The sequence below is a fragment of the Phaseolus vulgaris genome, chromosome 10 (assembly GCF_051622355.1).
Source record: "Phaseolus vulgaris cultivar YP4 chromosome 10, ASM5162235v1, whole genome shotgun sequence".
NCBI lineage: Eukaryota > Viridiplantae > Streptophyta > Magnoliopsida > Fabales > Fabaceae > Phaseolus > Phaseolus vulgaris.
Window position 1 is genome coordinate 42300773 of NC_143507.1, and position 27776 is coordinate 42328548.

General features: G+C 32.5%; 3 protein-coding genes across 3 annotated transcripts; all 3 read left to right on the forward strand.

The window, feature by feature from the left end:
- The first annotated feature begins 3006 nt into the window (after positions 1-3006).
- LOC137818485 (uncharacterized) lies at positions 3007-4497 on the forward strand. The gene is made up of 2 exons (XM_068621940.2): positions 3007-3465; positions 3832-4497. Exon 2 carries the CDS (start codon positions 3843-3845, stop codon positions 4323-4325), a length of 483 nt encoding a protein of 160 aa, XP_068478041.1. The 5' UTR covers positions 3007-3465; positions 3832-3842; the 3' UTR covers positions 4326-4497.
- A 5094-nt stretch (positions 4498-9591) lies between these two features.
- On the forward strand, positions 9592-12281 carry CCX4 (cation calcium exchanger 4). The gene has a single exon (XM_068622061.2). It carries the CDS (start codon positions 9901-9903, stop codon positions 11851-11853), a length of 1953 nt encoding a protein of 650 aa, XP_068478162.1. The 5' UTR covers positions 9592-9900; the 3' UTR covers positions 11854-12281.
- A 6122-nt stretch (positions 12282-18403) lies between these two features.
- LOC137818592 (Subtilase family protein) lies at positions 18404-21400 on the forward strand. Its single transcript, XM_068622113.2, has one exon. The coding sequence runs from the start codon at positions 18539-18541 to the stop codon at positions 20873-20875; it is 2337 nt and encodes a 778-aa protein (XP_068478214.2). The 5' UTR covers positions 18404-18538; the 3' UTR covers positions 20876-21400.
- The last annotated feature ends 6376 nt before the right edge of the window (positions 21401-27776 follow it).

Here is a 27776-nt window from a genome sequence, read left to right on the forward strand (position 1 = left end):
ATCTCAAAAAAGCAAACCAAACTCTTTTCGGAACACAAAGTGAACATTACTTAAGGTTTTGTTCCACATGAGTGTGGGTTTGTGTACATGCATATGTTCTTGGACTTTATACTTGTCACGCTTTGGAATCAGAATACCTCACTAGATACGCCATATATGGAGAACCTTGACATAATTAGCCACAAGAATAATTCCCCATGCCCTTCCCTTTTTTTGGTTCCCTTTCATCTCGACCCTCATCAAATTTAAATTCTTTTTCTCCCTTCATAATGCTAGAGATCGGATATTGTAGGGTCTTGGACCAAGTCCGTTAATTTTTATGAACGAATTATTTTCAATCATAGTATTTATGAGTGATGCGATGAAAAATATGGTGATTAGTAGTTACACAGATTAAAGTTATTAAAACTTAATACAATTAAGAAAACAAAAAGAAACAATTCAACATAAAGACAACATAGACCAGTCATTCGCACGACACTATCACTATCTAGGATTAGAAACCATTATTTATAGTTCAATTGTATGCATGCTCTAGTAAAAAAATATTTTTCTTAACTAGAACAGATACCAACTAGAGATAATAACACTTTATAGTATACACTACAAGAAAATTATAAAATAGAAACCAATTTTAGAAACAAAAATAATTAGTTGTTATAGTGACTAAATTAGATACCATTTTAAAAACTAAAAAAAATGGTTTCTAAATTAGTTTATATGATTATTAAACGGTTTCTAAATTGGTATCCAATTAGCTACCAAAATTTTTGTTACCAAATTTAGAATATAAATAATTGGCTGTTAAAACTTTGGTAGTTAATTAGATACCAATTTAAAAACTATTTAACAATAATATAAACTAATTTAGAAACTAAAAAAAAATTTAATTCGAAAATGGTCTATAATTTAATCACTGTAGCAACTAATTATTATTTTTTTATCTAAAATTGATTTATATTTCATGATTTTCTTGTAGCTATATATATAATTTTATTAAAATAATATTATTATATCTTGTATTTTCCGAAAGCAAAGTGAATTATAAGTTCCCTTATTCTCTCCTATCTACCATATTCATTTTTCAATCTTCTCCAACATTATCAAGATACGCCAACTCAATCCATCTAATATACAGAATAAATTTTATCTCAAATTGTTGTGACAACAAATCTGCAAGTAGCAGGAACTGGTATTTTTTAAAAGGAAATTCGCTCACCATCCACATAAAATGATGAGTGTACGTTTTAATTATTATTACTCAATCACAAAAACCAAACTTGTTATAGTTGAAAGAACCTTATAATTGGTGTATCTACACGAGAAGCATAAATTGAGTAACTTACGAAGATCAAATCCTCCAAGAGAAGAAAAGAATGATGTAGCTTGACAAAAATACAAAAATGATGCACCTCATGCTTGTCCCTATTATTATTAAATTAAAAACTAGTCGCATAAATTGTTACTATTATATAGCAAAAAGGTCATGAAATAACCAAAAAAATTCATATTATTTGAGCCAATGGGTATTTATTTTGGTCATCGCTCACATCTACCAACCAATACGCCAATACAATACAAAATTGACTTCACAAATAAAAAAAAAATTAAATATTATTTCTTCTCTTCCACATGTGCCTTTAATTAATCGGATTAGAGACTAATAATATAAAATATTTCTTAACATATCAACATAGTTTATTAACCATTTATTTTTATTCATCGTGTTAGTATTATTTTTCCTTTCTTAATTGGAATTCTTAATATTGTAGATTTAAATTAATATTTGGTGTGTTGACCTAATCAGTATTAGTCGGCAGGTAATGAAGCTGTAATTGAAATTAAGAAGGCACTTTATGAGGTAATCGTGCAAGCTGTACCTTCTTAACATCATTTACATTTCACGTGAAACTTGGATATTGCTTCACAAATGAGAAAAAAAAATTATGACGTACAAAAATTTTAGATTTCTATTATTTAAATAATTAAAATAGATTAAATGTTATATAATTAATTTTATATTTTATTGATTTTTTTTACGTGGGTTCGTATTAAAATAGTTTCTTAAAGATAGGGGATAATAATAAATTAATATCCCTTCAATTGCCACGTAACCTTTTGAGTTCACACCACCAAGTCAGCAACGATTTGATTGAAGAACATTTCACCATGAGAAAAACATGCTTTCGGGAGAAAAGTTAATTCTATTGGCTTTTTCCTCTTTTCTTTACAAACACTTTTTTTTTTCTGCAAAATTAAATTTTAGAATTTAGTTTCATTTGGATTTGGCTTAAAACTCTACCATTTTTTTATAAATCTTTAAATTTAATTTTATCTCAATAAATCTTTCATTTTTTGTCCTTTTTGCAAACATTCCACTCGATTATAATTTAAAACCAAATAGCCAACTAACCAAAAATTAAAACCATTAATCCTTTACCTTTAATATCTTTCATTTGTTATTTTGTTTTTACAATTTCCCTTTTCAGACTAAATCAATGGAAAAACCTTTATTTAGTTCTTAACGAAGAAATTTGCTACATTTTTACATTTGAAAACTGAATTATAGGAAGATTATTGAATGATTGAGATTTATAATAAATAAATATTTTAAAATTTACCTGTTTTAACGATTTAACCTCTTTTTATACATTATTTGTGAATATTTGTATTCCTAAAATCCAAATATTATTACCATAATATTTACATAAAATATTAATCAAGTATATGGAGGATTAATTTTAAAGAAAAAGCTGGACTGATTTGTTAAAAAATGTGATTTTATTATTTTATTCGTATAATTTGAATAAAAATATTACTTAAATTATACAATTAACTAAAGAAAATGAATGAATATGGAAAATATTTATTTAAGATTGTTTTGTGGAAAAAGAGAGCAACACAGATTGGGTAAGAAGAGAGTCACGATATCATAATGCTTAGCTGGCAATCCAATCATCAATGGCCAAACATTCACATATTCAAGAAAAAAAATTGTCGACGTGGATTAAACTATAGTCCACAACCTTAAAGCCTCAATCATTGATGTTTTTTCTCTCACCTCTTTCTTTTTCTCTCTCTACAAAGTGACTTTCTCTTTCTCTCTCTCCCAACTTCCCCACTATTCATATATAGTTTAGGAGTGCAGATCCCGTGGAGAAGCCAAATATAATCCCTTTGTTTCCTCACATAAGATTTGGGTTTCTTCAAAGCTATCTTTTTTTTAAAAAAAATTAAAACTTTTGTTTAATCTTTTGAAGGAGGTTGCAGAAAGCAAAAGGTGTTTTAAGTTTTCTCTGAAATGGTTTTCATGTCTGAGATATTGTTCCCTGAAGAAAAAATTGAGGAAGGTGAGTGGGAGAAAGAGAGATAAGAAGAGGAGGAGAAGAATACCTACCCAGCAAGCAGAACTACAGAAAAGAGAAACAAACAATTGATTTCATTCATTTTGATCTGCTTCTGCTGGTAATAATCATCGTCCAATTGCTTTTCTTCGATTTGCTTGCTTATACAATTTTATCATGTTTTTCTGCTCAGTTTCCTTGTTTTGTTCAATAATTTTTCTTGATATTATTACATTCAGAACAATAATAAGCTTTGTCATAAACTCAAAAAGGGAAAAGCTTGGTTTTGTTGGATTTTTTTCTCTTCTTGATTGAAAACTCTTCGTTATTTGTTGAACAAAAAACCAATATGTTCATTGGTCTTGTGAAAGGCGCAAACCGTTTGTATTTATGTCTATTGAAGCATATCGTTGAATTTTTGTGTTGTGTCAAATATTAGCAAAATGATGTTATATTAACCTGTTTGGTGTTGATTGTTTGTTCACAGGGTGGTTGGCAATGTCTGCACCGATGATAATTGACCCTGTGGTGATATCGGCACCAGAAACTCAATCAGCAGCTAGCATGCTAGTTGGACAAAGTGAAGTTGAATTTGCTGTGTGTGACTGTTGTGGACTAACAGAAGAGTGCACCCCAGCCTATATAGAAAGAATCAGAGAGAGGTACCATGGAAAATGGGTTTGTGGGTTGTGTGCCGAGGCTGTTAAGGATGAAATAGTAAGGTCTGAGAGGCTTGTTAGCACAGAAGAAGCAATGGCAAAGCATATGAACTTCTGCAAAAAGTTCAAGGCATCAGGGCCTCCTCCAAATCCAACAGTGCATTTGATATCAGCTATGAGACAAATTCTTAGAAGGAGTTTGGATTCTCCTAGAGTAAGGTCCACACCGAATAGTCCAACTAAGACCATCACAGAAATCCATGGTTCTGTGCTTACAAGGTCAGAGAGCTGCTTCCCTACCCTCACTGAAGGATTGGGATGAAGGAAATGCAGTGTATTTGGTTGGATAAAAATGGAAGGAGACATCAGAAATAAGGACAGAAAAATATAAGCTGAAAAATTAGATGTTCAATTGTAGTTTTTTCCAGTACAGAACTTTCAATCTGTTTGTTAGAAATTTGAACATAATTTGGTCAAGAATTTTGCTTCACTAATACCAGTTACCTTGTTTTCAATTCCACTTAATTGTTTGAAATAAGAAAATTTTGTTCATAACTGAAGTCAAAATTTCACATTTCACAATTGATGCAGCTGAAGAGAAAATGGGACAATGCTGTCCCGATGCTCTGCAGAATCTCAAAATTTGATCCTGGAGTTCAACTAATCTTGTCTGTACTCCAATTGATTAAGCTAGGTTGAAAGCAGTTGCGGTTATTTAAAGTGAAAAGAAAAATAAGGACACCAATAATTGAGTTCTACTTCTCCAAACCGGCTTAAAAACTAATCATTGGTGAAATATAAAATTGACTGGTCTACCTTTAGTGCCATGCACAATGCAGCTTCTGACATTCATTATAATTTCGAGTCAATTACACAGAAAAAAAATCTTGGTGGTTGGAAGTTGAAGCAGTCTTGGATATCTGTAGTGTTTATAAACCTGAAGCTTGTGCTGAGTTTTGCATAAAATAGCCACTCCTACAATGCTATGTGCATTCTTAAAATTCAAGAGCAAATCACGGGTATACAAATTACCAGTACTTTCGTTTCATTGACCAAGTCTACGATCCCTCCCTTGCCTTGTATGTCAAACTTAATCAAAGTTTATTTTAGGCCTTTGTCCTCTTTATGGCACATCAGCATTGAATATACCCATTCACTATAAAAATGGTAACAAGCTGCAAGTAAATGCAGCCATGACACGAAAACAAAAGTAGATGGGTGGCTAGTATCGTACAAAGAGGGACCAAGAGCCATAGGAATGATTATGATTATGCCTTAGGAATGCAAAGTGGTTGGATGGTCTCATCTATTTGTGATTTTCTTCACTGTGCATCTTTAGATCTTTCTGGCTGCCACACATGATAACTAACCTCTCCTTTCTTTTATATTTGAGTCAAATTCTTTCTGAACTGTAATTAAAAAACAAAACATGTATTCAAACAGAATTTACCAGTAAATTTCATATTGAAAATACAGTGTATGAAACTGTTTGAGTACTGATAAAATAGTGAGCAGTGGAGTTTGTCTTGCTACAGAACGCATGACAGATGGAATTGCTCCTAGACAGAACATTCTGGAACACAAGACTGACGTGTCAGGTGGAACTTGGTCTGGTGTGTTTCTATTATGATCTGCGACAGCCCCCACTTAGCTCCAAATGGCTCAACTTTCAATGAACATATCATCATGTCAAGAACATTACTTGTGTGTCCTCAGCTAAACTTTATCAAGCAAAATAACATTATACTCCTGAAGCAGAAAGCAGTCATCTCTTGCTGTTTAACAGGTTTCTGTGCATCATCAAATCACACCTGCCACCGTGTTTGATTCTACAACGAATGAGTAATACTAATGGTTGCAAAACTGATGTGAAAATTGGTGTAGTTGAGGAAGATATGAGTGGATGTTGATGCCAGTTAGGATGATAGTTAATATAATATAAAAAGAAATGAGTGTCTTATTCTCTGAAAAGGGTTGGTAGTTTCCTCCACAAAAATAACTCCAACAAGCGTCCAAACTTTCCCATCAATTCTGTGTTTTTCCTCCCTTTCCGGAAAAGTAGTTTATCAAATTCTTGAATAAGTTAAAAGGGTCCTTCACATTGCTCTGAGCGATGATTAGCTGAAACAAAATTAGTTTAATGGTGTGATTAACATTATATAAAAATAGCCTCATGAACCATCCATTCATTTGTTTGTCATCTTGTCAGAATTGTTTATGTGCTGTTCAAAAGCCATTGGGCAATTATTAAGTGCCAAAATTAGGTCATCATAATAATGGTTCCCGTGATTGTAGGTTGTTTCCAGAATTAGGCCTGCGGTTATGCCCTAGATTTTACAAGAACAGTTACCAAAAACTGCATGTGGATTCTAGAGAGTTCTTGAGATGAAGGGCGTGGAAAAACAAACAAACAAACCAATCGAATCTATTGACTTCAAATCAGACTTAACCAGGATGAAGAAAACGATGATAAGTAGCCAACTATGTATTTGTTTTAACACGTAATGTCACAATCTTACTTTAATTTCTTCTGTCTATTTCTTACACAAATCAATTCGGAAACTCTTATATTAGACGTGTCCAATTTGTATGACTACACTTGTAAAACACCTTTCTTATATATTTTGCTTATTTTTACCAAAAATATCTCGCAGAAGAAACAATAATAGAATGAAAAATTATTACTTTGGTCTCTGATTTTATTTTCATTGTTTGACTTTTGTATGAATCATGTTTTTTTTTTCTTCTAATTGTCTCTCAACATCGTTGTTAATAATATGGATGCTTTTTCCCGCACTCTATCATTATTCTTCTTGCAATCATCAAAAGTATTAAATGAAAAAAATGATTATGAGAGGGTTTTTTTCTCTTCTAGAAGGTAGGAAATAACTTTGCATTACAAAACACCTATTTTATAATAGATTTCTCTTTTAGAAATTTATTCTAGAAAATAACTTTCTATTATAAACACCAAATAATATTTCAACTTTCTGCAAAAATAGAAACCAATATTTAGAGACAAAAAATAATTAGTTGCTATAATGACTAAATTAGATTACTACGAAGTGGACTTTAAGTCTAACTCACGCTCATGAGGTTGAGGTTTGCACCCACTTATACACAATGAAAGGCTCTAATATCTAGTCAAGGCCACCAAATACTCGCTAGGATAGACTCGAAATGACTCTGATACCATATTACGAAGTGGACTTTAAGCATAACTCAACCCCATAAAACCAGCTCATGAGGTTGAGGTTTGCACCCACTTATATACAATGAAAGGCTCTAATCTCTAGTCGACGTGAGATCTCCAACATAGATATCATTTTAGAGATTAAAAAAAAATTCATTTCTAAATTATTTTATATTATTGTTAAATGATTTTTAAATTAGTGTCTAATTAGCAACCAAGGTTTTTGCTACCAATTATTTAGATTCTAAATTTGGTAGAAAAAACCTTGGTTTGTTAATTAGACATCAATTTAGAAACCATTTAATAATAATATAAACCAATTTATAAACCAAAATTTTTTTAGTCTTTCAAATAGACTCTAATTTAGTCACTATAGCAATTAATTATTTTTTTCTCTCTAAAAATTGATTTCTATTTCATAATTTTCTTGTAGTGGTACTATCATTTTGTCAAAACTATCTCATGTGTTTGGATAGATTTTTACAAGGTTGTTGGACCTAAGGTTTAATTTTACGTTCTTGCTATTTGCACTCTCTTTTATTCACACAATACGTTTCCCTTCGTTTCTTTTTTTAAAATGGCACGTTTGGGAAACTAATTTTTGCTTCATGGATGTAAATAAAGAAAATAAAAACGTATTTCAAAAAATACATTTTAGAATGTAAAAATAGTAGAATGTGTTGTAAGGAGTATTTTTCAAAACACTTTCTTCTATGTTTCGACAAATACTTTGGAGAACACTCTTCTAATTTTCATATTCTTGAATCGAAATGTTAAGAAAAAAATGTAGAAAGAATATATTGGAATTTTAAAGAGAATGTTTCGAAAATTAATTCCTATAATACTATTTTCTCTTTTTACATTCTAAAATATAAGGAAAGTATTTAGAAATTAGATATTGTTAATTTTCTAATTTACTCTAGTGAGCATGAGTGACATTTTAATGAAATATTTTATTCATAAACTTAATCCTTCCCTTAATTTGTTAAAAATCATTGTAAGTAAAAATTGAAACATTTTTTTCATTGTTTATTTAGATTGAAGGTAGCAATCAAACAAATAAAGAAATAATAAGTTTTTAATGAACAAAATTATTGTGTGAATCTAGTTGCCGAAATAGAAACATTTGAATATGAGATTCCTATGCATTCTTCCCAATGAATGAGATTTATAAGGATAAAGTTTGACTCATGCATTATTGTATTATTTTTCAATATTGATTATCTTTAGTGATCAATAAGAAATCAATTACTATTAAATTAACTCATTAATCTAATTATTAAGGAATAATTAGTGATATTAATTAATTTCAATAACATAAGAAATGAGAGTAATCTTGTGCATTATTAAAAAGACAATAGAAATATTTTTGCTTAATTCTGGTTCTAACAATAGTCTAATAAAAATATCTTATGTCACGGAATTTCAGATACAATATCTCTTATGGTTGATTTGCAACATCCATATAATACTCTTTTATATTTCATATGTAATTTTCAAAACACATTTTAGAAAGTACTTTACAAAATACATTTTTTTTAACATTTTGAAGAGTACTTTACAAAATAATTTTTTTATTAATATTTCAGAAAGTACTTTCTAAATCACAAAATAATGTTATGAAAGGTATTTTTTAAATATTAAAAAAAATAAAAATATGTTATGGAAAGTACATTCCAAACTTAATGAAAGTGACTTTGAAAAATGTTTCTTAGACACACTTTTTTTTTTTACATTATAAAAATGTACACATTCTAGAGCATAAAACCTTGTTTGATAAAAATAGTTTTTCAAAAAGTTAAACAAAAAAATATTTTTTAAAGACACATTTCCTACCAAGATTTTAATAGAAAAAATGAGATAATATTTGGAAAGTACTATTTTTAATTTAATTGGATACAAACAAAATTAATTTTAATTAATCTTCATGGTATTAAAATCATTTTTACAAGACTGAGGGAGTGAAAGCATGAAAGAACATACAGTAAGCAAGAGAGTGGTGTGTGCAAAGGAAATAAGAGTATTTTCAAAAGAGGAAAAACAAAGGTAAAGGAGTGTAAATAGAAGGAGCCCAATTTTATGAATACCTTTTTTGGGCTTGGTAGGAGCTGACCCTTCACTGTGTTGGATCCTAGACAAATTTGAGTCACTCATTGGCAATTGCTTCCTGCATACAATCATTTTGAATCACACCCAATCAATTTTGGAAATTTCAAAATTATTCATAAAATTGAAAAATATATTTTAAAAAAAATGAGAATAGATTTTTTGTATTCCAGAAATAAAATTTAATATAGTATAAAATCAAATGGAATGTCTTATAACATAACATATTATCAATATAAAAAATTTACAATTTTATAAAAATTTAAAAACAAGAAAATGATCTTAAAATAAAAATGATCATATCGGTGTGGGTAGCGAAGGAGGTTTTCTGTTGGTGTGAAGGAACATCGAAAACCCCAAAGCAGTACCTTTCTGAACCCACACTGCTCTGCTTCTTCAATTATTCGGGTAATCTTCATTATTCTTTATTTCTCACTCCACTTCTCTGTAATGCAATCTTTCCCCTCTCCATTTTCCCCTCAATTTTCTCTCTCGCGTCTCGTTCCTCCTTCTAGAGATCCAAACCCTAGAATATTTTCCGTTTCTGGGATTTCATAATTCGGACCCCAAATTCTTTCCTTGGATATTAATATTGGAAATGAAAGCGCCAAATGCTTTTTTTGGTGCAAAACGTAGAAGTTTTTATGGGGTTTTCAACGCTTTGTGTACCGTGGTTTTGTTTTTCTTCTTTTACAATCGTGAGGACATCATTCGCAACCCGATTCTGAGGCAATATTCCCATTTTGCTGGCCACGGGTTGCCTCAAAATGCTATTTTTAGAGATGGGTCTTCTGTGATTCACCGTCGAATGGTTGAAATCAGCGCCAACACTTCAAGTGTAGCCGGTGAGAAGGATTTAGGTGTGAATAATTCTGACTTCTGTTCTGGGTTGGTCAACCATGATGGTTATGCCAGTCCCTGTGAATTCTTGGAGGTTAATCCACAGTGTTCTTCTGATGGATATATTGATTACTTGAAATTTTTCTACTGTACATGTCAGGGCTTTAGAGTGTTTGGTTATCTAGGGTTGGGTGTATGGCTTGCTGCTTTGTTTTATCTCTTGGGGAACACTGCTGCGGACTACTTTTGCCCTTCTCTTGAGAATTTGTCAAGGCTCTTGAAATTGCCTCCAACTGTAGCTGGGGTTGTGTTGCTTCCACTTGGGAATGGAGCACCTGATGTGTTTGCTAGTATAGCTTCCTTTGTGGGTGCTGAAAGTGGTGAGGTTGGTCTTAACAGTGTGTTGGGTGGTGCTCTTTTTGTTACCACTATTGTTGTTGGGACTGTGTCACTATGCGTTGCGGAGAAGGAGGTTGGAATTGATCTAAGATGCTTTGTAAGGGATGTGAGTTTCTTTCTAGTGACTCTGTTTTCGCTGCTCTTGATTTTGGTTGTTGGTAAGGTGGGTGTTGGGGCGACCATTGCCTTTGTATCCATTTATTTTGTGTATGCGTTCATTGTTGCTGCCAATGAGATATTGAGGAAACATGCACAGAGATTGAAATTAGATGTTGTCACACCATTGCTTCCTGTCCAGGGAAGTGTGTTCTCTCTAGGTGTGGAAGAGGATATTTCGATCTATAGCTCTTTGCTTGAAGACACTGAAAGCGATCCTCCCCGCCTCCCTCCATCGTTACCCCAGTGGATGTGGTCTTCAAATGTGGCAATATATTCAAACCATACAAGCAAAATCAACTTTTTGGATGATGAAAGGCCTCCCTGGGGATGGACTGATGGGTCTGTGGAGAACACCAGGCTGTCATTTTCAGTTTCAAAACTTTTTCTGCTGATGGAGATTCCACTGGCTATTCCTAGGCGTTTCACAATTCCAATGGTCAATGAAGAAGTATGGTCAAAACCTTATGCTGTGATCAGTGCTTCATTGGCTCCCGTTCTCCTGGGCGTTTTGTTTAGCACCCGAGATAGTGTGAGTAATCAGGGCGTTATACTTTCTAATTGTGTTGGTGTTGGTCTTGGATGTACATTTGGCATTCTCGCTTATAAATACACTGTATCCAATCATCCGCCACCTCAATTTTTACTTGCCTGGGTTCTTGGAGGATTCATCATGAGCATAGTGTGGTTCTACATAATAGCAAACGAGCTTGTGGCTCTATTGGTAGGATTTGGTGTAATTTTCGGAATTAATCCATCCATCTTGGGGTTAACTGTATTAGCATGGGGAAATTCAATGGGAGATTTGATGTCAAATATTGCATTGGCATTGGATGGAGAGGATGGGGTTCAGATTGCTATATCTGGATGCTATGCAGGTCCTATGTTCAACACACTTGTTGGTTTGGGAATCTCGCTGCTGCTTGGGGCCTGGTCTAAGAAACCCTCTTTGTACGTGGTGCCTAAAGACAATAGCTTATTTTACACCATGGGATTTCTGATCGCAGGACTGCTATTGGCACTTGTTTTGCTACCTACCAAGAACATGCATCCTAACAGAACATTAGGAATGGGTCTCATCACCCTTTATGTCATATTTCTTTCTTTCAGGATATGCACTGCAATGGGATTTATAACTGTTGCTGGTTTAAGCTGATTTCAATGGATCTAAATCAGCATGTTTTCTACATCTCTTTGGGCTGGTCCTGTGCTATGATTGTTGTGACAGCTGACAAAAGAAATTAGAGAAAGAAAATATTGGTCTCTATATAGCAAGGATAAATCACTGCTCCAGCTGAAAATGCCATTTTTGTATATCCAAATTACTCGTCAATCCAATTGACAATACTATAGGCAGTCACTTCACATTTGTTGAAAATTGAACACGGTTACCACTTTCACCCTTCATGAGTCTAATTGAATGATGATGACTTTCCTTTTAGGGCATTTGGTATTTCAGTACTCTAGCAATCTCTTTGTGTATGAATTCATCTTGGTTTCTTACATATATATACATCTTATAGGTCCATATCTACGAACAATATCAATATATAATAATTTCTACGATGTTATTGTATTTTAAAATTATGTGTGTATATATATATATATAATGGATTTACTATTTACAATTTCTGAGAGTATGAAATTGTACACTGATTTTAATTGGCTAGTTACTTTTAATTTTGTGTTGTGTTTTGCTATGTAAGTGTTGACAAGCTTGATGATACCTTAAAGTTCTCTTGTATATGTTTGGATGTCTAGAAATAAAAATAATGAGGAAAAAATAAAGTCGTGAGTGATAAAATGAACGTGTTAATTTTTTTTTTCCGACATGGTAAAAGAAAATAGAAAAAAGAAGTATACAATTATAACGTTAGCACTAAATAGTTTTAAACTAAAATTGACCGACACGAATGATGATACTTGCTTCTTATAATTAAATGATCTTGGTGAATTTCAATAATGTTATCTTGAATACTAAATAGAATACTTTTTTATATAAGATACATGGTTTTTACTTCCCACACCCTATTTTTAAATCCCACAAACTAGGTGAAATGATCCAATCATTCTGTCTGCTTTTTTCTCACTGCACCCTACCATTGCTATCACTACCACTGAAAAATAAGAAAAAAAGAAAAAGGCTACATTTAAAGAAAAAGAACAGTAAAAAAATTTATGTTCTGAAAAGTTACATTACAAAAAGTTTATTCTAAAATAAATTTCATATATCCCAAAAAATTCATTTTAAAAGTCTTTTACAAAATGTATGTTTTGTGAAAAAGTTTTCAAAATAAATAATTTAAAAGTCACTTTAAAAAAAGAATTATTTTAAAAATTGTGTACATGTTAAAAAGTGGATTGGTAAAAGCCTTTTTATAGATCCTGATTCAGATCCATGCTTCTCATGTGTTTCACACATGTATCTTTGGTTAGCAGGGTCCGTACAACATATCCAATTATTACAACTACTTTATGCATGTTATGATATTTACAATTACCTTACAAATTGTTTTGGAATAATTGGGTGAATACAGACAAAATAAAACAATCAAATTAACTTTATTACAACGACTCAAAAGACGCTTTCATGTACCTATTTTGAGTTATATTTAGGTTAAAATTAAATGCTTGTTATTGTGACGATTTAAGTTTCGAGAGAATTTATAATTATAAGCAAATAAAAATAGAATGTTTAATTAATTTGTAGAAAATTAGATTAAAAAAATGAATGAAGTAATTTTAGTAAATGCTAAATTTTCTTCTAAAGTTAAAGAATAATATTTGTAATATTAATATTTATTAAAATGTAAAAAACATAATATATATGTATATAATAGGGATATCTCTATTATATATGGATAATCATTTAATTGGAAGAAAATAAATTTGGGCAAAGTATAATGGGATATTTATGCTCTTAATTTTTCATCGATTTGAACATCAATTCCAGAACAATTATTACATCATCCTATATTTATTTCTTAACATCTTCTACAGTCTTTTTTCCATCCCAAGATATGCCTTAAATAAAGTGATTAATAAAAAATTTAGAAACTCTTTATTATTCTTAGCTATTATTCTATTAATTGGATTTCTTAATCCTTACATAATCTTTGATGCCCTCCTCACATCATAAACAAATAAAAAATTACAAAAGTATAAAGTTTTAATTGATATAATTCAAAATTGTAAACTATGTGTTGGTACATTACGACTCTAAAAATTTTATGGTAGTTGATCTTCAACATTTGTTTAGTATCATGCATTATTTTAGGTTAGTAAAAAAAAGGTTCAGGTAATGACCCCTCCATAGATAAATATTAATTCCTTTTGTTGTTGTTTTTTTTTTTTTTTGAGTTTAGAACTTGTTCACCTTTTATTCTATTTATAAAAAAACTAAAATAATATATATATATATATATATATATATATATATATATATTAGGAAGTGAACTTTGATTCTAACTCAACTTTACAAAATCGAAATTGATTCATAAGGTGAGAATTACACTCACTTATATATTATGAAATATCTTTATCTTTTGTTGACGTGAGATCTCCAACACATTTCATCACGCCGAAGCTGCAGTGTGTGAGACTATATAATTATGGGTGGTCCAATAGTGACAACAAATTGTCATTGGGATAGATTCTAAATGACTCTGATACTCTATTAGAAAATAGAGTTAACCTTAAGAAATCAACTCATAAAATAAAATTTATACTCACTTATACAATATAAAATGTTCTTATCTTCAATCAATAAAAGAATATAATAAAGATAAAATTCTATATAATATAAAATGTTCTTATCTTCCATTAATAAAAAAAATATAATAAAGATAAAATTCTGAATTTTACTCATTTATTCTCAGAATTGAATAAAAAAGTAAAACATTTAGATCCCTAACATCTTTATTTGTTATAGAATAAAAAAAGTATTTTTTTCTACTCTAATATCTGCAGCCCTCACTTTTTTCACTCTACATTTTTTTTTTCTTGAAGGAACTTGTTATATGTGTTATTATTAGTGTAGACATGTGCTGGTCCTTGATAAGTGGTGCTGGTCCTTTCTCTACAGTCATCTTAAATACCCAAAAATAATATCTCAAAAGAGAGTTATTGCAACCAATACTCTTTGGGGTTGTTTTTATATTTTTATTAAGTTGTCACATGCTTTAATAAAAAAAAATAGCAGCTACTATAAAATTAAATGATATAATTTTAAATAAAAATATTTTCACAATAAAGTATTTGTAATTCTTCCTTTTGAAGGAATTTTTCCACGTTTATTAATTTCACAGATATCTAAAGCGTCATTATACTTCAGTTTAGAGGAAAGTAAAACATTAAAAAGACATTTTGGACTACTTTAGTAACAAGTTCCATTAAGACTATTTTAATGATTACATTTTAAAAAATTTAACTCAATCATACATGTGATTTTAACTATATAGTATCAATAAGATATTGCAAAAAATATAAAATATTGCACATGCTAGCGTGCTTCAAACGTGTATTTTGTAAATAATTCCCGATATTGATATTTTATTTTATTTCTTATAAGAGAATCTTGATGTTTTTAAAAAATGTAATAAAAATCTGCATGATCCGATGTAACATCTTTGAATATCTTCAAAATAAAAACCATGGTGTTAAAATAAGTGGATCAGACATTATTTAATTATAAATCGTTAGATGGTCCACTAGTGCAGAAGACACTGCATTATACCAGCATATTATAAAACTAATAAATCAATTATTTTGAAATTTCTATATTAAGGTAAGACTTTGTAGCATGTTAAAAGATTTAAAGGATTTCAAAAGTTTTTTTTTTTTATATGAAACAGTAAGTATGGTATTTTTTTTTATCAGCACAGTAGTATGGTATACAATCAAAATTTAAATGATATATGTTAGGAAAAGTTCAGATTTTTTGTTCGGTATCTTGATTTCTCAGACTCACAAAAATTATTTGCAAAAATACTTTGACGTTAAAGTTAACGGTGAATATATTTAAGCTATAGATATTGTAGTTGAAAAATTATTACCTTTTATCTTTGAAACTTTTACCTATTGATAGTTTTTCTACGAGTCTTTTCATATAAAAAGATTATTCTATATCCATAAAAGTCTAATACTTTATTAACCTTACATAGAAGGAGATTAGTTACTTTAATAATAATTAACTTTTATTATGAATTCGTCTTATCTGTCGATAACATATTTCTTAATGAATTTAATATCGTTTTGTTAAGATAAATGGTCGGTAAATAAAATGCCTTTCGGCATACAATATATAATTAAATTAAGATTTCTTTTAAGAAGAGTAACAAAATGATTTGAATAACTATATTTTTTTTTTCTTTTAAAAGCTTTGATTTTAGTGATATGAATTTGAGCTTGTGGTTGATTTGATTTTATTGTTTTGATGAAACTCTTATTATAAAGTGACTATTCTAATTTTCAAGAATAGGTGAAAATATTAAATCAGTTTTTAAATAATAGTTTTCAACTGAAATGCAATATTGTTATAAAAGTTAATTTTTTTAAAATTTATTTTTTATATTATATAAATGGTATATATCGATTAAGCTGATGTCTATTATAAGAATAAAGTAGATTTAATCTTGGACACGTGAGTTGAGTTCAACACAGTTGAAAGTGGTGAAAGGTTTTTGCTTTCAAAATACTAAAAGTTAAAAGAGTAGGAAAATTTTGGATTTAGCTCTCTCCTAACAAGTGCTAGTGAAGTTAAATAATGTTTATAATGAGTTAAAAGTTTGTGGTGAATGTTCACATTCATTTGCTTCCATCAATGAATCCTGATAGGTTTAGTTTAAGAAAATGCTAATAGTATTGATTTGAATCAGAATTTACCTTTTATTTGCATTTAATCTAAGTTTAAAGTGACACTCTTTGTATATCATTTTACTTGTCATGGACTTTGTCAAAAGAAGTACATTGTCAGAATCTTTTAAAATTTGGATTTCATTCTCATTGTGAAGTGTATTTAAGGGTTTGAAAATATAGACAGAAAACTACCTTTCTGGATAGTACTATACTAACATTTTGCATTATTTCTTCCATTTTGAAAAAGTAGGGTTTGAAAAGGTAGAGGAAAACTATAGAAAATATGTGGAAAAAAACACTAAAGGGCCCTAAAATGTTACGAGACAGATTAAGTCCAGGCAATGACATTGCATTGCTAGCATCTACTTTATTAATTTTAAGAGTAAAAACAAAATTTAAATTTTCAAATCCTAGTTATAATTATCTAAATCTATATTATTTTAATTCTATTTAAATGAATTAATATTAATATAAATTTAAATTTTTTAATTTTAAGTTCAGTTATTTAATTAGATTTGGATTGAATATATATTGTATAGTTTTTTGGATTTTGGAAATCCAAAATCAAGTTATGATCATTTCGAATTATGAAATTTTAGGTTCGATCAAATCTAAATAATGTATCATCGAGTTATTCATGAAAAGTTGGATCGAGTTGGTTTGAGTCAGAATTAAGTCAAGTTGACCCAAACTCAAGTCAGTCTAGGTCTATATTGAATTGAGTTGGTCCAAACTCTAATTGAGCAAAGTCGATCCAAATGCAAATCAATACGAGAATCCATGTTGAGTGAGCTCATAACCAAGTTAAGTTGAGTTGGCATGGATCCAAGTTAACTTGAGTTAGCTTGAACCTATATCGAGTTGATTATGCTCATACATAGATCAAAATGAGTTAACATAAATTTTGATTGTGTTGAGTTGATCCGAACCTAGATCTACTCAGATCTAAACCAAACCGAGTTGACTTAATTCAAGTCAAATAAAATTAGATAAACTATATTTTATATTATATTTTAAATGTTTACTAACAAATCCACAACTAACTAAAGTTCTTAATAATTGTTCAAGTTACTTAAAAAAAACAATGGGAGGGTATTTGACTTTGTTGAATGTTATTTTAGGAAAAAATATTAATTCATAAAACACTAGTACACAAAATTAGAACTAGCTAATATTAAAAGATTATACATTTATTTTATTTTATCAAAATCTTACAAGTTTTTACTATTTTTAATTTTCTTTTATAATTTTAAATGTTTTCTAAAAATTAATACATTTTTTCCAATCTTATAATAGTATAAAGGTTTTTAAAATCTTGTAAATTTTTATAATAAAAATATATTAAAATTCAAAACACAAGAGCTTAATTGTAAAAGAAAACCTTTAAAATTTAACAGCGATTTTTTTATGTTAAGATAATCTTTTAAAATTAAATCAAAATGTTATCAATTAAAAAGGTGTTAGTAGTTTAAACATTTTTTTATTTATTTTACAAAAATGTTAAAAAATTAACAAAAAAAAAATCATAAGAGATAACGTCCTTGCCAACTACTACCAATTTGTTACGCAAATCCAAACACTAATATCTGTGTCATATCATAATATAATATATATATATTTATAGAGATATATAGAGATGGAGCCCTACCCATAATTTGTGTGTAGAATATTTTTGGACTAAAAGACAAAAGAGGATTTGATAATTCATAACAAAACGTCTAAATGAGCAACCCTGGAAGAGCCATGCGTCCTTCAATTATTGGGCAGTCCTTGGGTGGGCCCACTATCACCCATACCCTAATTATCCAATTATTATTAATTTAATATGTTGCAACTCTTCACCTTCCCTTATTTTTAGTTTAAATACATGGCATAGTAATAATGTGTGTTCACCAGCGGAAACACAACCAAAAAAACGAACCCATAGCCATGTGACACAACAACCTTATTAAACCAACTCTGCTCCTATTCTGAAGGAACACACAATGGCTTCTTCTCTTACCTCTTCATTCTCTCTCCTATTCTTCCACTTTCTTATATTTCTCTCTGTTCTTGATTCTGTCTCATCCTCATCGGACGCTCCACGAACCTACATAGTCCACGTGGCGCAATCGCAGAAGCCCACGCTTTTCTCCACACACCACAACTGGTACACTTCCATCCTCCACTCTCTCCCTCCCTCCCCCCACCCAGCCACCCTCCTCTACACCTACTCCGCCGCCGCCGCCGGCTTCTCCGTCCGTATCACGCCCTCACAGCTCTCTCACCTCCGCCGTCACCCCGCCGTCCTCGCCGTTGAGCCCGACCAGGTCCGCCACCCCCACACCACACACACCCCGCGCTTCCTCGGCCTCGCCGAATCCTTCGGCCTCTGGCCCAACTCCGACTACGCGGACGACGTCATCGTCGGCGTATTGGACACCGGAATATGGCCGGAACTGAGGAGCTTCTCCGACGACAACCTCTCTCCGGTTCCCTCCACGTGGAAAGGATCTTGCGAAGTCTCACGCGACTTCCCCGCGTCCTCCTGCAATAGAAAGATCATCGGCGCCAAAGCCTTTTACAAAGGCTACGAAGCCTACCTCGATGGACCAATCGATGAATCCGCCGAATCGAAGTCTCCGCGAGACACCGAAGGCCACGGCACGCACACCTCTTCCACCGCCGCAGGCGGTGTCGTTTCCAACGCAAGTTTGTTTCACTACGCTCAAGGCGAAGCCAGAGGAATGGCCACGAAAGCCAGAATCGCCGCTTACAAGATCTGCTGGAAATACGGTTGCTTCGATTCCGACATCCTTGCCGCCATGGACGAGGCTGTCGCGGATGGAGTTCACGTGATTTCACTCTCCGTCGGCTCCTCAGGTTACGCGCCGCAGTATTTCCGTGATTCGATCGCTTTGGGAGCTTTCGGCGCTGCTCGTCACAATGTTCTGGTTTCGTGTTCCGCTGGGAACTCAGGGCCTGGTCCCTTCACTGCTGTGAACATTGCACCGTGGATTTTAACTGTTGGAGCTTCCACCATCGATCGAGAGTTTCCTGCTGATGTTATTCTCGGAGATGGAAGGGTTTTTGGTGGGGTGTCTTTGTATTACGGTGAAAGTTTACCTGATTTTCAGCTTCGATTGGTTTATGCTAAAGATTGTGGGAACAGGTACTGTTACCTGGGGTCTCTGGAAGCTTCTAAAGTGCAAGGGAAGATTGTTGTTTGCGATAGGGGTGGGAATGCAAGGGTTGAGAAGGGGAGTGCAGTGAAGCTTGCTGGTGGGTTGGGAATGATTATGGCTAACACTGCCGAGAGTGGTGAAGAGCTTCTTGCTGATGCACATCTTTTGGCAGCTACCATGGTGGGTCAAATTGCAGGGGATGAGATCAAGAAGTATATAAGGTTGAGTCAGTACCCAACTGCGACTATTGAGTTTAAAGGAACTGTGATTGGGGGATCTCCTTCTGCTCCTCAAGTTGCTTCATTTTCTAGCCGTGGACCCAACCATCTCACTTCGGAGATTCTCAAACCTGATGTCATTGCTCCTGGTGTTAACATTTTGGCAGGGTGGACTGGGAGAGTGGGACCTACGGATTTGGACATTGATCCTAGGAGGGTTGAGTTTAACATTATTTCAGGGACTTCTATGTCTTGTCCTCATGCCAGTGGCATTGCTGCATTGCTTAGGAAAGCATATCCTGAGTGGTCACCTGCGGCTATTAAGTCTGCTTTGATGACAACTGCTTATAATGTGGACAATTCTGGAGGGAATATTAAGGATCTTGGAACTGGAAAGGAGTCAAATCCGTTTACTCATGGGGCTGGTCATGTTGATCCCAATAGGGCTCTTAACCCTGGCTTGGTTTATGATTCTGATATTAATGACTATTTGGCGTTTTTGTGCTCAATTGGGTATGATGCTAATCAGATTGCGGTTTTCACTAGAGAGCCTGCTGCTGCAAACCCTTGTGAAGGGATAGTGGGTAGGACTGGGAGATTGGCTAGTCCGGGTGATTTGAATTACCCTTCTTTCTCTGTGGAGTTGGGTAGGGGAAGTGATTTGGTTAAGTACAAAAGGGTTGTTACTAATGTGGGAAGTGTTGTTGATGCTGTTTACACTGTGAAAGTGAATGCTCCACCTGGTGTTGATGTTACTGTGTCTCCCAACACACTTGTGTTCAGTGGTGAAAACAAGACACAGGCATTTGAGGTTGCGTTTAGCAGAGTTACGCCCGCTACTTCTGACAGCTTTGGGTCAATTGAATGGACTGATGGAAGTCACGTTGTGAGGAGTCCAATTGCTGTTAGATGGAGTGGTGATTCCTCATCATCCCTTTGAGTGGCTATGGAGACACATTCCCAGGTTATGGATTTAGTATCGTTCTAGTTTTTTCTCCTTTTTTTATTGTACAAGCTGCAAATAACGACGTTGAAGTGGTTGGTGAAGGAATTCCAATAATTTACGGGGATGAAGTAAGACAGGGGAATGAGATGTGATTTGTAACATGGTTGGTTCAGTTCAGATTGTTGTAATTTGGTGTTGAGGTGGGGTCGTGCTGAACGAGATGTATATGGCAGCATTGCACCCTCTGGCTTTGCTGAAAAAACCTAGGACACTTTGAATTTGTCATGCCTTTTTTTGTGGCTTGTCTGATGGGGCCATGGATTCTCATAATCATCCATTTACATCATTCACAGGTTATGGATTTATTAAGAGTCTTTGTAATTTTCTGTAAGCTTATTATTGCTCTGTTGTAGAAACTACAAAATACTTTTACAGTATGCAGTTTCATGCAAGTGTACTGGGGACAACATTGAAGTAATCGATGACAAAGTATGATATTTGTCGATGTGATTTGGATTATTGTCGTGCTTCTGCATATTTATCAGGATACGTATCATTATATAACTAGTTATATATACTATACTTGAAAACTCCATGAACATGCATGTTCATAATGATAAAAGTATCAATTACACATCATTTTGCATTACAAACTATGCACTGTCCTCCAGGAATATGTTCCCAGTTATAATACCTTGGAGGCTTTGAGAAACGCAATGATTTGTGTGCTATGATAACCTTTCAAATCAACAAAGACCAAGCTATCTAAGTTTAATCCAAAATCTGATTATTTGTTGTCGATTCATCAATACTAAGTTCTTTATGTAGAACCACATATGCATGTACTGTTTTGTGATTTTAAAAAATTGTCTTGTAATCAGTGACAGAGATCTTAGAAAAGGAGGGCCAAATAAATTTACAAGTTATGCTAAAACTTGTTGTTCAAGAGACGTTAAGATATCATAAAAACTTGTTGTTCAAGAGACGTTAAGATATCATAAAAACTTATTATTTTGCAAGTCTTATACTGGTAATCCTCTAATGACACCTTAACTTTTAAGTATAACAAATTTAACCTTAATTATTAGATATATTTTTTGGTCTAATGATAAGTATTTAGTCCATTAACTTATATTAGAGTCTAAGGTTACAAGTTTGCTTTTCAAAAAATTTAGTTTGAAGAATTTTGTTTGTAGAGTGCATCAATTATTTCATAACGAAAAGTAAAATAATTTTAATTTATAGTTTATTACTAAACACTTAATTCAACAACTTATTTTTCAGAGAAAATATAATTGAAAATCACAAAAATCTCAAAAAAGCATTTAATGGATTAACTAAAATAACAAAATTTGAAATTTAGAGGTAAATATTGATAGTTTTTTAGGAATCAAAATAACTAAATAAATGTTACATGAACCAATTATTTAATTATATCTTAGATATAAAAAAACATGATAGTTTGAATTTGATTTCGTGTAACTCAAATAATGAAAAGATTCACTATTTTTTTTTTTTTATAAAAGTTCTCATGTTAGGTATCACAATGCAACTTGACATTTCAACAAGCATCAAATTGAAAAAAGAAACGGAAAATGGTAAAAGAATGGGATAACAAAGAATTATGAACAATATATATTAATTGCAAAGACACTTTTTAAACATGTGTTTTAAAAAAATCAAAACTAGAAAAATGTTCACTTAGCAATATTTTTCGGAGCAAATTTTCCAATCTTCCAGTCACGTCCAATATTTTCTTAACGATGGTAGTTCATTGGTGATTTTTAAAAATTGATTTTAACTTCATTTGTTTAACCAAAGAAATGATAACATGTTTGAGTATACTCTTATAGTAAAAATATACACTTATTTTTATTTTTATACTTGATAAATATAAAATTTGTGTCTTATTTGTGTCTTTTTTAAAAATAATGGATATATATGTATTGTGTTATATTTATGCTCAAATATTCATTAAATAATTTTTTATAAAATAGAAAAATTATTGAAGAAAATATTATATAATTGTTTACGGATATGAATTCTCTGGCATCAGGTACAGTGTGGATCGAATTGCTTCCGTTAACAGTATACAGTTTTTTATTACTTATGTGAAAGAACCACAAAATATTATTACATGCAAAACAACTTAATAATAATTATAGTTTAAAATTTATTAATTTAATAAATACGATTTGTAAAATAAGATTTTTACCTACACATATAATAAAAAAAAATTATCTCTTAATCAATATGAGATTTCAGGTTTTAATTCTATAAGCAACTTTAGAAAGTAATTTGTACTTTTTGAGTAAATTAAGATAAAAAATTGCGATGAAACTTGATTAAAACTATACTTGTTTTGTTCCTTTTTCTATTATGTACATATATCTCATAGATTTTTTTTTCTTTTTATTCATTTATATTATCAGTATTATAGTGTTTAGTAAAACTAATTAAATGACATTTGAAGGTATTGGTTAAAAGGTCGAGAGACCCTTATCTCATAAAAGTTAAATACAATTATAAAAAGATATAAAACAATAAAAAAAGTTCTAATATGAAACAAATTTCAAATAGATAAGTCAAAAATATTAAGAATATATTTAGTAAATATAAGGTATAAAAATAAAAAGCCCAATAAAATTGATAAAGTCCAATAATAAGTACTATAAATAGGTGATTTTGGTAAGAGTTGGACCATGGACATTGTTTTTTCTACCATTTTAAGTATAAATATGGATAAGGTTGTTAACCGACCGATCCACTTTTGAATTTCCTTTATATTTTCAGGGTTCCACATTCAAGTGATAGCCCTACACTTCTCTAGGTTTACTTCGATGACACGGTGAGCGAGCATGAAACGCACAATTTTTTCATCTTCTACCTCGAACACGTACTTGTTGAGATCGGTATAATACGTGCACATTCTCCATTTACCATTACATTTTTTTCACCATAACCATATTTTTCAGCCATGTGGTATATTGTGCTTTGATGATGAAACCGACTTTCAAGAGCTTGTCGGTTTCATTCCGTGCGGCGTCACGCTTCTCTTTGCATATCTTTATCTTCTTTTGGACGATCGGTCGTGCCTCTTTATACACTGAGAGACGGTGTGTAATAATATCCAGACTTACCCTTGACATGTCACAGGCGGTCCAAACAAATAAGTCAGCATTTCCGATAAGTGTTTGACTTACCATTGTGTTGTTGGTCGGCATTAGCGGTGTTCCCATATGTGTTGAATGTGCATCATCTTGTAAGGGTATTGGAAAAAGGTCTTTGACCGACTCGAACAAGCGTCATTCAGTCGGGGATCCAGATCTACTAAAGTAATCATGTGCTCCTTCCTGAGAGTTCTTGCTTCTCAAGACTTGTCTTTGCTCGTCCCTTGAAGTCTTTGTGATTGTTCTCTTCAACAATCAAGGGGTCATCCCTATGGTGACTCTCTGTGACGGGCTCAGTTTGTTGGTTCGACCTTTAAGCTGGCAACATAGCACTCTCGTGCTACCTTTTGATCCATATGTAGTGTGACTATGTTGTCCAAAGCAAATGAAAACTTCATGGCGAGATGTGGAGTTGAAGTTATTGCTCCAAGAAATTTTATGGACGATTGCGTGAGCAAATGTTGTATGAGGTGTTGACATTGACAAGTAGATACCTTATTTTAATGGTTCTACAGAGGTAACTACCCTCACTAAAGGTGGTATATAAATCAATATACCTCGTGTATCCACTCGTTCACTAACATTTTGTTTCTGGTAATCATATGGTTGGATTTTTGTTTCTGAGATCCTCATTTCTTTTTAAGGTTTTCCTATATAGAATGTCGATCGAACTCCCTTCATCCACAAAGGTCTTAGTGATGGCGAAGTTGTCGATTTCGACGGTGATGACCATGGGGTCGTCTTAGGCTGGGTCAATAGCTATGAACTCATCATCAGTGAAGAGTATTAGGGGTATTCTCGGTCGACCTCTAATTGTGATCAGTGCACTGATTGAATAGCCCGTAGATGTTTCTTGCAAGCAAAGCTCGAACACCCTCCACGTGCAAATCCTTCAACAATTGTGTTAATTACCCATGATCGCTTTTTCTTGAAGGCTCGATCCGCTTAGGGGTTGCGCTCCTTCGATATTGCTTTGTCGGGCATCGATCACCGTCCTGATGACGCCGAGAGTAAGATTTCCTTCGTTCATCCCTTCGAGGGTACTTCCCCCTCTGTGGGAATCTATGAGAATTCTTGTTTATACCTTGGACGTATTTGCGCAAAAAGGTCAACTTGAATGAGCTCTTCAATCTTGTCTTTCAATGCTTGACATTCTTCGGTTGTATGTCCAAAGTTGCGGTGGTATCGACATTTGCTGGACATATTTGTACCCTTTGAGCTTTGTAACTTTTTGAGTGTGGGGATGAGATCGACATTCAGTGCTTCGTCCATAATTTCCCCTATATCAGCATTTAATGCTTTGTCCATGATTTCCCCTATCAGCATTCAATTGGGTATAAGTGTGAAACCGAGGGCCTTGATTTTCTTTGTACTTGTCGGATCGTCCGGGCCCATGTTTGTCACCTCGATCCTTTTCTCTTCCTTTATCTCCACCAGTATTCGCTCGGAAATTATTGCAATAATCACACAATTCTTCCAGTTACATTTACATGAACTTAGCTGCTCGTTGCCTCTATTCGTCTAAGTTACATAAAATTTGAGCAAACGGGCACGATCGAAGTGTTGTGACCAAGTGATGTATGACCACCTCTGGATTGAGGTTCCTGATATTCAAGGATAACTTGCTAAATCTCGCCATGAATGCTCAAAGTGATTTTTCTTTCTCTTGCCATATATTGACAAGAGTTATTGATGTAAGATGATGTGGTTGACTTGTTGCAAATTGAGTGTCGAAATTAGACAATAGAGTTTTGAAGCTACCCACGAGTCAGATGGAAGTCTTATGAACCAACTGAGTGCTCCTCCTTTCAGGTGAAGAACACTCGGCACCATACTGATTTATCTGATGTGTAGATGGTCATCTGTGTTTTATACACATCAATGTGCTCGTCCACATCTGTCTACCCCCAACTCCTATGTAGGACAGGCTAGTTGCTGCTTCGTCTCTTTGTTATGCTCCTTAAGGACTCACATCTCCTTTTCATTCTTATAGTGGAAGGTCACCTCCTCTTTGTTCTTTTGGCACATTTCTTCCATCTTTTTCTGTAGAGCCTGGAACTTATCGATCTGATCTGCCTCTAGAATATTGTCATTCATCATTTGTCTTGTCGAAACAAATGTTACTTGCTGTAATTCTATCTCAGCCCCATGGTAGACGCCAATTCTACTTGTATAGACAAAGTGAGCCTAGATATATAGTACCTGAGATTGACTGTAACAGTTGTTGTCGGTGTCGGTCGCTCGGTAATTGTGTCCTAGATCGTGTTCCCTTATTCTCCAGCTTTTCCACTCCTTCGGGTTTCAACACTTCAACTCCTTAGCTCCTTAATGCTCGGGTGAGAGTAAACTTGCAAAAGATTCTCCAACGATCAAGTAAGTACTCTATATTGAGTTGTATGATGTAAAACTGAAAAGCGTACCTTACTTTTTTGTAGAAGGCTTATTTATAGTGTTTGGTAATTGACTATTTGATTCATGGACCATATCTGACGCATATCTTCAATAAATCAGTATTAGCTAATTTCTTGGGATGTCACTGGAATTTATAAGGATGTATATTTTGCACATATCTTCAATAAGTCAATGTTAGTTGATTTTTCGTGATGTCATCCAAATTTGGTGGGTGTAACCCGCTGAATATATAGGATATTTCCTTACTTATCATTTATTATCAATTTATTCTTTAATGTGGTGGATCACCCGGTTGGTCTGTCAACTGAGTGACATATATCTCACTCAGTCCCGACCGATACAGAAAGAAAATAAATATTTTGATTAATAAGTTAGAAAAGAAAAATAATAAAAATCCGTAATAATAAAAATCAAATTATATAATACTTAATAAAAAAATATTTAAAACAATTTTTAATAAAAGTTCAATTAAAAGTAATAAAATAAATCACTAACTTAATTAAGAAAAAAAAAAAACATGTTCTGCGTGGGAAGCCACGTCCATCCATGTGACAAGGCCATGCACGCCACCTGCTTGTGTTTATACAAACTGTTACACGCAACAAAAACCAGTGGCCATGTGGACTGTACTCCAAATTCCAAACCCAAAAGGCCAATGCCTTTCTCTGCTGCTCCCATGCCCACCCTCCAAAACCAGCAATCCTACCTTTACAAGCAAACCCTTTTTATGATCATCTTCAAAAATCATCTTCAAAAATCACAACCACCACTTTCTTCTTCACTCCCTTTCATTAATAATCCCCCTTCCAACTTTTCATTCTTACTGTAATTCTCACCAATAACACTTTTTATATTCTTTTAGGGTTTCTCAATCAGAGTATCTATAAGTTTTGTTCATCACTAATTTTTTGCCATAATATCCTCATTGCATCACCATCAATCCTATTTCAGTTAACTTTTTAATCTTTTGTACCATTTAAAAAAAAAATACTAATATGTTCTCTAATGTATATTTTCTTTATTTTTATACAATAGTAATAGCAGTAATACATTATAAACACAATCAATATCATTTATCAATAGCATATTCGTAATCACTTAATAAAACATTATCATCTTCTATAAATAAAAGCTTAATTTTAAGCAGATACGTAAGTAAAGCTTTGTTTAAAGTAGTTAATAATAACGATTGGCTTATATAAGATTAAAAAAAATCAATTATGGGACCTTTGAAAATGACTTCTACAAGCCCATGCACGACCAAAGCATTTATAAGCATATTATTATAAATAATTATCAAAGTTTTTTCGTCC

Bases quoted from the DNA above. Each gene is read 5' to 3' on its own strand.
- LOC137818485 (XM_068621940.2), top strand. From the start codon at position 3,843: ATGTCTGCACCGATGATAATTGACCCTGTGGTGATATCGGCACCAGAA.
- CCX4 (XM_068622061.2), top strand. From the start codon at position 9,901: ATGAAAGCGCCAAATGCTTTTTTTGGTGCAAAACGTAGAAGTTTTTAT.
- LOC137818592 (XM_068622113.2), top strand. From the start codon at position 18,539: ATGGCTTCTTCTCTTACCTCTTCATTCTCTCTCCTATTCTTCCACTTT.